Below are 12,009 nucleotides of genomic sequence, written 5' to 3'. Positions count from 1 at the left end.
AGGTTTTAAGCAGCCAAAATCGTCATATGTTGTATCGCATCATTAACAAGGACTTCTTCTTCGAGGAACCCTCTAACAATCCCCTAAATCGTTTGTTGTTTGATACCGACGCATATGCTCTGGGATTTGATTGGAAAACATCACGCTTACTTTCGCCCGAGCAATTCATTCAGCGTAACCAAATCGGCAGTTTGGGATCGATTGACAGGTATCCCATGAGGTTTCTGGTAATTAGGTCGGGCAATCTTTTGCAGTCACGCGCGTACTTTTATAGTGCTTGCAAGTAGTCAGCTCTGATGGACATTGCAGATACTCTAATGGCGGTAGCAGTAAAAATGTGAATTGGCTGAGATTGTCCCATTAACCAGCTTTATTCGCAGAAGATATGAAGTAGTCAGACAACTCTGATAGAGCTTTGCATGTTTTGGGAAGGTTGGGGAAGTTGGTATATCCAGCTGGTATAATGAATCATTTACGGGATGGTTGGTTTTATTACCCTAAGTGTTGCTTCCCAAGAGTTCCATATTAGTTCAGAAAACTTCACCGGATCGTGCATAGACAGTGGGAAAACCCATGTAATCTCTGTATGAAATACTAGAAGTTGATTTTACCGAGAAATGACTCGTTGTATGTTTAACATAGTGTGAATAAGGATTTGTGGGATGATACTGGCGTTAAATCTGAAGTCTTATGTGGTAGGTTCTTCATACCCCATGTACAGAGCATATTGCAGTAAACTAAAAGCAAATATACTGTGATATCTCAAATATCGTGCCAACTAAATCATGAGGCGGCCTCTGTACAGCACTTTCAGTTGTAGAATATCATAAACGAAAGATTCAGTTCAGTCTCTCCTGAAAACCAAATTGATTTTCAAATGAGTGTATTTCTCGAATATGATCATTACTTCCGCCGAAACAAAACATAACTTTCAACGGGAAAACGGAGTTAGCAAGTAAAATAGGGAGGAAGGAGTAATATGCGCACAAAACGCCACGCATATATTTTGTATTATCCCCTCGGCATGAGATTTAAACATGGCAGCGGTGTGTCTTGGATGGTGTGTGCCGTTGATCAGTGGAACTGATATTTCCTCTATCACTGATGGATTGTCATATTAGGCAAAACAAGAAGTTTGACCTTTGTATTCCAGAAAGATCATGCATGAATACCCTATTCCTATGTAGTGAACTGTGATTATTCTATCGGTGTATCATAATTTGAACTAATTCTCAGACGTTTCAAGTGGAGATGTGTGAGACAAATTCAATCAAATAATGTGTTGTAAATAATCTGCGTTACATGCACCGGTTAAACCGAATGGAATGAAAATCGTGAAGTAAACACGTCTCAAGGATGTATTCCCTTCGAAAGTCACATTCGAGTTTCGACAGCTTTGTAATTTCACATAACGGGTCCTTAGATTATGTGTTTTCAGTAATACCCTTCTATGAATTTAGTCTATTTACTGATGCGAAAGTCACATCTGTATGAATGTTTAGCAGACGTTTTTGAATGGAAGCTTGGCCCATCTTAACATGAATGAACCTCGTTCTTCCTTATTATGTTGTGGTTGAGAAAGATTGACTTGAGGATCAACTACTAAAACTGATGGATCAGTGGAGAATTAACACTTTTTCTTAGTACATTCCCCATGTTCAAAAGGAAAGGCGAATTGTCCGGACTAATTAGGTTGTTTTGAATCAAATCAGATCTATGGCTCAGATCTAGTGTTGCCGATGAAAACATGCCATGGTGAAACTCTATCTCAGCATAGTTTTTCTCTAACGTAGCTAGTTATACGCTTACTAATTAGAAAAGCTCAGTTCCCGAATTTTTTGCTGGGGTAGGCAAGTTATCTGAAAACAGTCACTGACTGCTCAGTCAGACTACGTCTTTGGGGATTGAAGATTCAGACTGAGCTGCCGCTGTACGTGTCACTGTGAACACATTTCACCTAACATAACTATTTGTCTTGGGTATGCGGCAGGTATGTTTTGGAATGGCATATCATTAGAGGATTGCAAACAATAATCGACCATTGTATTTGGAGAAGTCGAACTCATATCCTTCAACCACAAACCATCGTGTGCTGACAGCCATGATCACGGCCTTGTGTTGCCTTGCCTGACAAGATAGCCCTTTTGAACTACCTAACCTAAAATGGTGACTGTATTTCAAAGTTTATTTTTCAGGGTCGGGCATTTTAACTAAAGCTCTTCGGTCTTATTAGACAACTTGCGATACTCACGACTTGCGTAGTCCGCACCACGTGCGCTAAAACTGATATCGCTTTGCAGATGATTCATTATCTACGATCTAGTTCTGTTACGCAAACAGAAATGTATTTGAGAAATCACATCAAATTTGGCAGCGCTGAATGTTTTGTGAAGTCTATTACTAGCTTCATAGGCGCGGCGCTGGTTATTAGTCACCTGAGTTGTACCTACAGTATAAAATTTTTTACAAGTGATTTTCAGGCTAGGCTGCGCTTAGGTTGCTAACACGTCCAAATTCTTTCGAATAATGCCGGTATTTTAGTTGATTTCCAAGGTGATTTAGCCTTGATCATTGACCCCAACTTAGCACCCGGCGTGCGTAGATTGTGGCTGAATAAAAACCTAACGTGCAAGCACCCACACACAAACACCACCATTACCCGCACAATGGTTTTGCAGCTGCTGGTCGGACCGAAACCTACTAACGATCCTATTAATGACTACTCTAACCAACATAGTTCGTCATCAGTGTTCAACAAGTGGTCTGTTCCAGCCCTGTTGACCGCCGATTGCGTATTCGGCTAAATGAGCACCCGAGATTGAGTGGGTTACTGAGATAAATGCGGGTCAGGCAGAGCGGCCGCACGATCAAATCACGCGAAAGATACACATACGCACACAACCACAGATACACACAGAAGCATTGGACAAGCACATAACTAATGCTAGTGATGGTTTGACAGACAGGCGTCGTCATATCGCACCGCCAACAGCAGGCAAGATGAAGGCGATAGCAGCAGCAATGGCAGCACCAGCGGTAGCGGCAGCTGTCATCTAAGCACACGTGTCAACATAAGGCATTACAATACCCGACCGAATTTCAGCAGTAACTGAAACTGCTTGTGACACCGCAGAATCCCGAATTCACATTGCTTCGCAACAGAGGAATTTTTATAAAAACCTCAGACCGAACTTTATAATTTTTTCCGAACTGATGTGTTCTGGACAAGTAAATGTGGATACTATTCTCAGTCAAAACTCGCCAAACCAGCTCAAGTCACCCCTGGCTCAGAGCACAGCTGGACCCAGTAGTCCAACTTGCACTGTGAACAGTCCAGTAGCGAGTATGAGCGGTACTACCATGGATCATTGGTCTGCCACTCTGTTGGCAGCACAAGCCTTGGTGCGCACCAAAAAGGTTTTTATTGGGGGAGTCGCCACCGGAACAACAGCTGAAGAACTGGAGACATTCTTCAGCGAGTTCGGAAAAGTAAGCCATTGTATTCAAAATCTAGGGAAACTGTCGGAATTGAAGTCCTCGTCAAACTATGGTGGAAGTAATTGCATGTTATTCTTACACAAGTTGTTTTTCATGCTTAGTTTCTCTGTCCCACATATAATACACAATGCGTTTGCTGTGATTTCTTCCAGTGACAGTTCAATGATCTACAAGGAATCGCAGTTTAGAAGTCATCATCCATGGGCTATACATAGCTGCAGATAACATGCGGTCAGAAAGGCTTGCCAAACAATCGAGAGCATTTATTACAGAATCGAACTGCTACTATAAGTTGCAGAACGGCTACATCACTTCTCTACAATTAGGCGCGCCTAAATGAAAAATCCCTGGGCAAAAGAATATATTAGGTCAACCCGAATGGAAAATATTTCCAGTACATTTTCGTTCGAGGTGCTCCATCCACTTACAGGACATCATCAATGCAAGGATAAGGTTGACGTTTAACCGATGTAGCAATCCTGGAAGTCATCATTTAACTTCACCACATCTTGATGCCTTCGAACAACTTCAGATATACAAGAACTTTCCCGGCCCTGATGCACATGAATTTCTGATACGCAACAAGCTAATCAATGCTGATACAAACCGTGATAATATCATGGCCTTGAATGCCTTTAAAGTAGAAAAGTAGTGCTGCACGAAGGATTAATCCGTAAAATGCAGTTTGGCTTAATATCCATTAAAGATGTACGCCTTTTACAGTATCCCTTATAAGCTGTCGATTTTTGTATTCAACAATTTGTCACGCGCAGAATATTGCCAGTTTCAGTCACAATCAACCCGGTGTAGTTGCAAGGTTTTTCAAGTCTGGTCAGTGATCCAATAGACCTGAAAACGGCTGCTGTTAGAGAGTAATTAGAACTAGTTCACAAAAGCGGATGAACGAAATCTCCATCGTTTTTCAGTTTATGTTCAAATTCAAATTCCTCTATTTGCAATATGTGCTGTCCGTGTATACTTCCCATATGGAAATCCACCTTTAAATTAATTTGTAGTCATATCCAAAGGATATTTTAGTAGCATGCTTGCGCAGCTAAGACTCACGGACTATATGTTCTCGGCATACCTGTTGCTTCTGTTATTTGTGTCTATTCAACCAACTACATTTACCTCTGTACAAGTGTTCTTTTCTACAAGAACTTTTCATTTATCTCACAAGACAAGGAATCCGTGGTAGCTTTTTGAAGCTGTTTTACAGGATTACGCGTTGATTCAAGTTTAATGGGCGCAATCACATCAGTCTATTTCTTACAGTGATGAATATCTGCCTTCGTTCCCGTTAAATTAAATCAGTAGACGTTGGCAAGTGTGTGGGTGCCAACAAATCTGGTCGTTTTTTGCTTGGTGTCCACTGTCACACTGCTGAGTCATAGTTTTCCCACCTTTGCGTCTTGAATGGCAAATTACCCTAAAACACACGAACTATATCAAAAGGCGTATTCACAGAGCCGGCTTCAAAAAGCAAGCAGGACCGGCCAAGCTAAACCCATTGCCTTCAACTTTGAAGCTTGATTATAATGGTGGCAGAGTTCTCTGTCGATAATATTTCTAACCATTAATACTTGAATAGAAAAGAAAATTGTTGGCTTAGGTTATGATGTTGGTCGTTGGTGTGTTTTCCGAGCTGGGGAATTCGGTTGCAAATGTCGAAGCCGAGGTGACAACATAAGTGTGCTATGAATGCAATTGGTTAGAAGGTCTTTCAACCCTAACGAAGTTCTACTCACAACGTACCGACAGAGTCACCTCAGCCATATCGCCCAGCTGAACAAACAAACAAATGGGCATTTGTAACTTAACGTTAACTTATAACCCTGAGAGCCCTTCAGGTTACAGTTTTGGTTTAGTCATTTCAAGTCTTTCAAAAGGGGAGGTTCATGTCCAACCACCGTGAGCGACAGAAAGCAAGACATATATGGTAGCTACTGTTTCACGAAATGTTAAGAAATAAACGAATCTACCTAGTCTTGGTAGCTTATGACTTTAGACTACTGGCGATCATCATTTTAGGGATATAATCACCTGGGCAGAACTTCGTACAACAAAATGAAGTAGCATGCATTATTCAGAGTGAAGGTCCTGTGTGTGTTAATTTGTATGATAGTTATGCGTTACACCATTTCGACTTTTTGCTCTTTTGGGGATTGTGGCTTTGTGAAACACTATCAAACAGGATGCTCAAAAACTGAAAAAAAACTTTCTGAAATTACCGACTTTAACAGAAATCCTAATAACATTTGGTTCATTGGTTCATCATTTTAACTGCTCCTTCAGACAGAAAACTTCACGAGACAATAAAGTAACAGTTCCGTGCTCGAAAGAACATGCTGAATTTCATCTTTCAGCTAATTTGGTCTCTTCAGATTGACTATCGCATCATAGTCAAGACATGAAGGCTCACACAAAAAAGGCCTTGCGGAGTATACTTCCATCACACAAAAAGCAGCGCCTGATGTTCTTCAGAGCAAGATAATAATCTTAAGGTGCCAACTGACAAAACATGAAGATTGTGCATTTTTTGAATATTTGTTGGCGTGTAAAAATCAGTGGGACAGCGTGATAACTGAAGTGAATTTGACTTTATTGTAGCAGGCAGCGATTACTGAAACCTAATGTTTTTACATAAGAAAATAGTTGTGAAAATTAAGCTCAATTTAAAAGTTCAAGCGGGTATGATGCATTTGGATTAGCACTGACCGAACTCCCATTTTGTGATTTGGTTTATAATTCTTGTCTGCTAGTGCAAATCTCTATCGTTTGTGCATATTGGTGTTTCAAAGGTCATACTTCTATCGGCCTTAGATTGGCAATACTTGTTAGATTTGTAAAAAGATAAACATTCAAGCACTGTAATAGAATCATGTTTACTTTATATCATTTTTGCACTGCAATGACTGATATTGGAATATCATCGTTGACCTTTAACAACGTCCTGATCGGGGCGTGAACAGATGCTTATTTTCGTTTGTTTTCAGAGCATGATCTAAGGGCTGTTGTAGACTAGCTGGAAAAGTTGTACGAAGAGCTCTTCAACCGTCAAATTGCTTGTAAAATAACGTGTGCGAAGAAAAACCCTGAGGAAGTTAGTGTAAGAATTAGCCATTTTCGGCTTACAAAATAATATGAACGATAAACCAGAACCAAATAAATGAATTACAACAAATTTTCACACGTTTGTATCCATCGCGACATATTGCAAGCGTTTTATTGTATTTGTTTTGTTCAGTCGCTGATCTAAAAATGGTTATTTTGCAGAAATTTGTGTAAGGCAACATTCAATGAATTGCAAAGTGTTGCCGTAAATTAGGGAATTTTACACCGGAAACGGTCACCTTTGGGTATGTTGGCAAACATCACGCCGGAATAACTTTGGGTTTCAGTACCTGGCGTCATAGACATCGGAAAAAGGGCTAGAGAAAACGGAAGAAATGTCTTAGAGAACAATCTATTTGTTTTCCACACAAATATTAGTGATGCCTGCAGTTAACCTCAATTGCTTTCAAGAAGGTTAATCCTGAAATAGACTAGCTTATCGTGTTGAGCGCTTGACAGTATATCATTTGTTCACTTGCAAAACTTTGCTTTGCTATTTTCGGCCATATAATTTAGCTTCTCCATGGTTCAACACCGACCAAGATCTAACCACTGAATATGCCAATTCTTATGCTACCATTAAATATAAGAAGCTGCGCATGTCTGTTCAACAATCTGATGTACACCAGCAGCTAGTAGGGTAGAACTCACAGTGTCTATACGTCGGGGGTAACAGAATTCAATCCTGATATACCTAAGTTGATACATTAGATAGAAGTTTTAAGAACAACACATAGACATAGATAGATAATATCCACACCCATTTTCAATCATCGTCTTTCGAGGATAAAATCTTTTTGATAAGTGTGAAAATGCATTTGTCGTTTAACTGAAGCAATCCACTTTGGCTTCCCTGATGTTTGTTCTACAACTTGCTCAAAATTTTGTCAGGATCCATGGCTGAATAAGTGACTTGAAATGCACTACGTATTTGAGAAATAAAGTATATGAATCAATATACGTTCCGTTTACGGGGACTTCGTTTGCAATACTGAGGCCTGTAGAAATTCTGCTTTGAAACTCAAAACTATAGAAACGCCTGGACGCACATCAGCAGCGGACTAGCTAGCCGATGTTACGTTTGTCAACAAAGCAATTTTTATTCCGGAAGACCGAGGACGAGGAACAGATTGTTCATTAATTTATGGCATAGTCGCACATCTGCTCTTGCCTACACTGGATATGATAACAATTCCGACATCATGCCGCACGTTTCCTCCCATATTGTTCCCATAAATCTTACAGTTGTGATCAACGGCGATCGTGTCGCTGACGGACGTACCTCTACTAAAAAAACTACTCATATCAGTTCGGTTACTTTGTTGCTAGAAATGGCCGCCGAATTCTTCCGGAAGCCCCCATCGACTGATACAACTCATTTTTCGTGGTCAGATTTAATTACTTACACTTGTTTTGGGTTGTCGTGTTCACCATTAGGTTTGTCTATTTAATGTGGAATAGCTTAGGAAACCATTACAATTTAAGAATATTTATACTATGCCTTATAGCACTTTTCAAAACTTCGAATAATCATTCTGGATCTTTGCTATTTTTAATATACACATAATCATAAATGTTCATTGATATAGGTTGAAAACTGTCCGTAGGAAAGTTAATGTTTTATATCAGCGGCTTGTTACTAATAAACAGAAGGCCTATGGGACACACTGATCGGCTGCTCAACTGTCGGGAGAAATAAATATACCTAAATCATTCCTCCCAAAGAAACGAGAAACAACTGTGGGTCGTTTCATATTTACGCTAAATCACCGAGGTAGAACAAATATGCCTTTCTCTGCGAACAGGTTGCAAACTAACGTCAGATCACGTGATGTGAGATTACGTTACTAAACATCTAGTAGTACAACATATTGATCAGGTACAAATGCTGTCTAGCTGATTTTACTGAAAACTGGCTATCCAGAGGGGCGAAAGTTTCCACCCTCACCATTAGTATGAAAAGTGCTGCAAACCGTTCGTAGTTCTTTGGTGCCTATAGAAGGAAACTTTTGGCTGTGACTGTTTGACTACTAGTTGAACTCTTTCCAGTCTTGTGCTAGAACGGACGTATGAACAGAAATTTATACGACTATCGCAAAGAGCTAATAAAATTTTGTTTATTAACTGCTGCAGCAAAGAAATTTATTGTCAAAAAAGCTAAAAGAATCGCCTGACGAATGAAGGCCAGAAATTGTATTGGTCAGGATCAACAGTTGAAGTTACATATGAAAACAGTGTATTGCAGGAAAGTACCTGATGGGAGATCAACCGATGCCGTGATATCCTCTTGGGTGAATGCCTGTCCAGGTCGATCAGCAGAACCGATCAGCAAAATGCCGAACTGGATAGAAGCATGATAAAGCATTTATAAAACATTTATGAAGCATTTTTTCTGTTATGTCAACTTGTAAATGACAGTAGGTAGGAATTACGGTTATGTCGACCATAGGCTCTAGGTTTGCTGATTGTACCCTAGATTTGTTACCTTAGTAAAAAGTACTTCATATGTGTGCTGAGGAAATTGCTCAACAATGGATAGAACAAAAACAAAACCAGATACGATATTGATAATATCTATGGCTTTCTACAGCGATGTAGCTCAAGAGCAAGCCATAACGTGGCGACAAACCAGAGACACCACAATAAAAATATACTTCTTGTCGTATCTGTCTTGGTAATCTACGTGCCCATCTGCAGTCCAATAGGGTTGTTTCTTCGAGTTTTGAAATTTTCCGTGAACAGGACATTACCTAACAAAGCTGTGCTTAAGATTTGCGCTGAGTTTTTGGTCCTTTCTTGACTGAAGCTCTTTGGTCTCCTTATGGATGTCTTGAAATCCTAAAAGGCATGCTGCGTAACCGAAAACTGCCACATGTTTTTGGGTCGTGTCGGAATTTTGTCAGACAACGTTCGAAATTTTCGAATGTTGCTGGGAAACGTTTCGCTTTTGACACAAAAGCTTCGTCAGGCCAAGTGACTAGGTTCCAAGGTTGGTGGAGATTTAAGGCGGAAGGAGAACCAATCAGCTAAGTCAAGCTAAATATCTGTTGGGTTTCGGCCGAGGGATTTTAGTATGTTAGAGTGGTTGAACAAGTGTTGGGTCGGTGGGAAACCTACATGTCTTTGGGTTCAGCGTAGGGTCTAGTTGTTCTGGTTCGGTTCATATGATGGTCCCTCTTGAACTTCGCTTGAACGTTCTGTCAGTCTGTGTGGGTGAGCTAGTGCTAAGATAGTTGTGCACGAGGGATGATGTGACCTTTGATCGGGTTGGGATTCCCCCTCACTCCAAGATTTTGCTAACGATTCTGCGTGCAATGACAACCACACAGTCATGTGTAAACTCGGCTTATCTAAGACCGCTTTCCATACACTCGCCAGTTTCACACCCTCGATTCTATTCACGCTGAGACGCTTAGTAGTTTTCACCGCCTCGGCTATCAGCCGCTGCGGTATGAATCGCAGTACCCGTCTTAAAACTTCTACGTTCTCCAGATCCATTCTATATCCCGTTTTTAAGGCGTGTACCGCCATCACTGAGACTATGGCCAGCGTTAGATATTCTTCTGCATTCCTTGGTGGTTTATTTGTCCTTCTTTTATGGTCCCCACTTCTGGTGAGCGATTCTCTGGCGGTTTGTCCTATGTAAACCTTAGTGCAATCGTTGCAGTTTATTCTATACACGCAATCCCTGCTCCTTTCAAGGGATCTTTCAATTGCACCAAAACTGAGTCCTTTCAAGGGATTTCCACCAAAACTGAGCGTAGCGTTTTCCCCTTCCGAAAAGCTACTCGAATGTTGGCTTAGTTCAACAGTCTTAGAATAACCTCCGATATTCCTGCTTTATATGGAATGACTGCTGCGCTAATCCATTCTTACTGGGTCTAGATTCTGAAACCAATATCTTTCTTAGTTGCCGCTTAATCGAACTCACTGGGTATCCTATATCTTGAAGTTTGTTGGCAAGCTCGATTTGAGCTGCCGTTCGGTCGATCTCTTCTGTGCACAGCGTTCTGACTCGACGAAGCAACGATGAGACAACACTGGCGTACACGGACTTTGGGTGTGCTGATGAATAGAGAACGTTCATCTGCGTTTGCTTTAATGTCTGGTGGAAGTGCTTCCATGCACCAGGTAAGTAGGAATATCCACCTTTAGCAAACTGCCGCTACGGGTGATAACGATGGGTCAGAGAACATGAGCGAAAATTGTGAATCTCTGAACTTCCAGCTCGTTGCTCTACGAAGAACGTTGCCTGTAAAACTGACTTCATTCGCAGTGTGCATGACTGATTACGGGGATAAATTCCCCTCCTTGTTTGAACATCCCGTTTCAAGACTTGGCCAGTGAAAAGCTTGCCGAGACTAGTAAGCGCAAGAAAAATCGCTACCCACTAACTTCTATAGTATTGACAATAAATGGCGGGCAAATTTTTCTGGTATTCTTCGACAGGTTAGTACAAATCCGGCATAGTTCATCTCACTTCGGTGATTGAAACAGACAGGAAAAACTAGGAGGAATTGAATGGAGAGAGAAATATAATTTCATCTGAGTTGACAAAGACCGGCCCGAAGGCGTGTTAAGGAGGTCGGGGCGGAACCACGTGATCAACAAAAGTTTAAAGTCCATAAAAATCGCTTTTGACAATAATGTGCCGGGTCATTTTACAGTACCGATACCGCTTCAACCGCTGACAAACCACGTTTTTTGACAGAGGTAATTCATAGGCGGTTGAAAACAAATAGGTTAGGTTAATCTTCTGTAAGGTTCTCAAAATGCGCAGAACGACCCCAATTCTGACCGTGTTATTGTGTCTACTCTTATTCCAGGTAACAAGTTGCGTTGTCCCCCACCAAACATTTTGTTGAAAATAATCAAGCAATTACAACGCTTCATTTGAAGTCAACTAAAAATGGCTTCTCAAAGATGGAGTAGTCTCAATGTTGCCACGTGATATTAGAGGCAAAAACGAGCTGTTGGCTTGCCCCAATAATGTGACACATAATACCTGGTTCATTCTCGTATAGTAATCTTGAACCGGCTTCTGTTCAGCTGAATGAGGTCCAGTGTTTCTTCCCATTCTCTGATTTTTTAGCCACCGCAACTAGATAAACTGCTCATTTTTACCTGCAGGATGTGTGCTGATCTGAAGGCTGGATCCAGTCTTCCAACTCCAAGTACCTCGAACTCAACAGTATTTATGCATAATAACGTCGGTTCGTGTTTCTGAGGTTTTCATCAGTCGTATATACACATTGAACTCGCTCACGATTGAGTAATTAGCTTGGTATGAATGTAGTCCTGAAAGCCACCTGTTACCTGCAGAATTGCTTACCCGACAAGGCAACGATATCCAGTTGACCTAATATAGCTGACGTAGCTGACATATACAACGGAATT

The 12,009-nt window shown here is 40.9% G+C and overlaps 1 protein-coding gene across 1 annotated transcript in view; it reads left to right on the top strand.

The window, feature by feature from the left end:
• Positions 1–3,084: 3,084 nt before the first annotated feature.
• Positions 3,085–12,009, top strand: part of T265_12557 (hypothetical protein) — a gene marked incomplete at both ends in the record, with an annotated part of 56,245 nt that continues 47,320 nt past the window's right edge. The window contains one exon of the mRNA XM_009164281.1: positions 3,085–3,489. Within this exon, the coding sequence (XP_009162545.1) occupies positions 3,085–3,489 (405 nt within the window). The remainder of the gene's footprint in view (positions 3,490–12,009) is intronic.

This window comes from Opisthorchis viverrini (assembly GCF_000715545.1).
Source record: "Opisthorchis viverrini unplaced genomic scaffold opera_v5_4, whole genome shotgun sequence".
Lineage (NCBI taxonomy): Eukaryota > Metazoa > Platyhelminthes > Trematoda > Opisthorchiida > Opisthorchiidae > Opisthorchis > Opisthorchis viverrini.
Note: the sequence above shows the minus strand (reverse complement) of the source record. Positions and strands in the feature narration are given on the sequence as shown.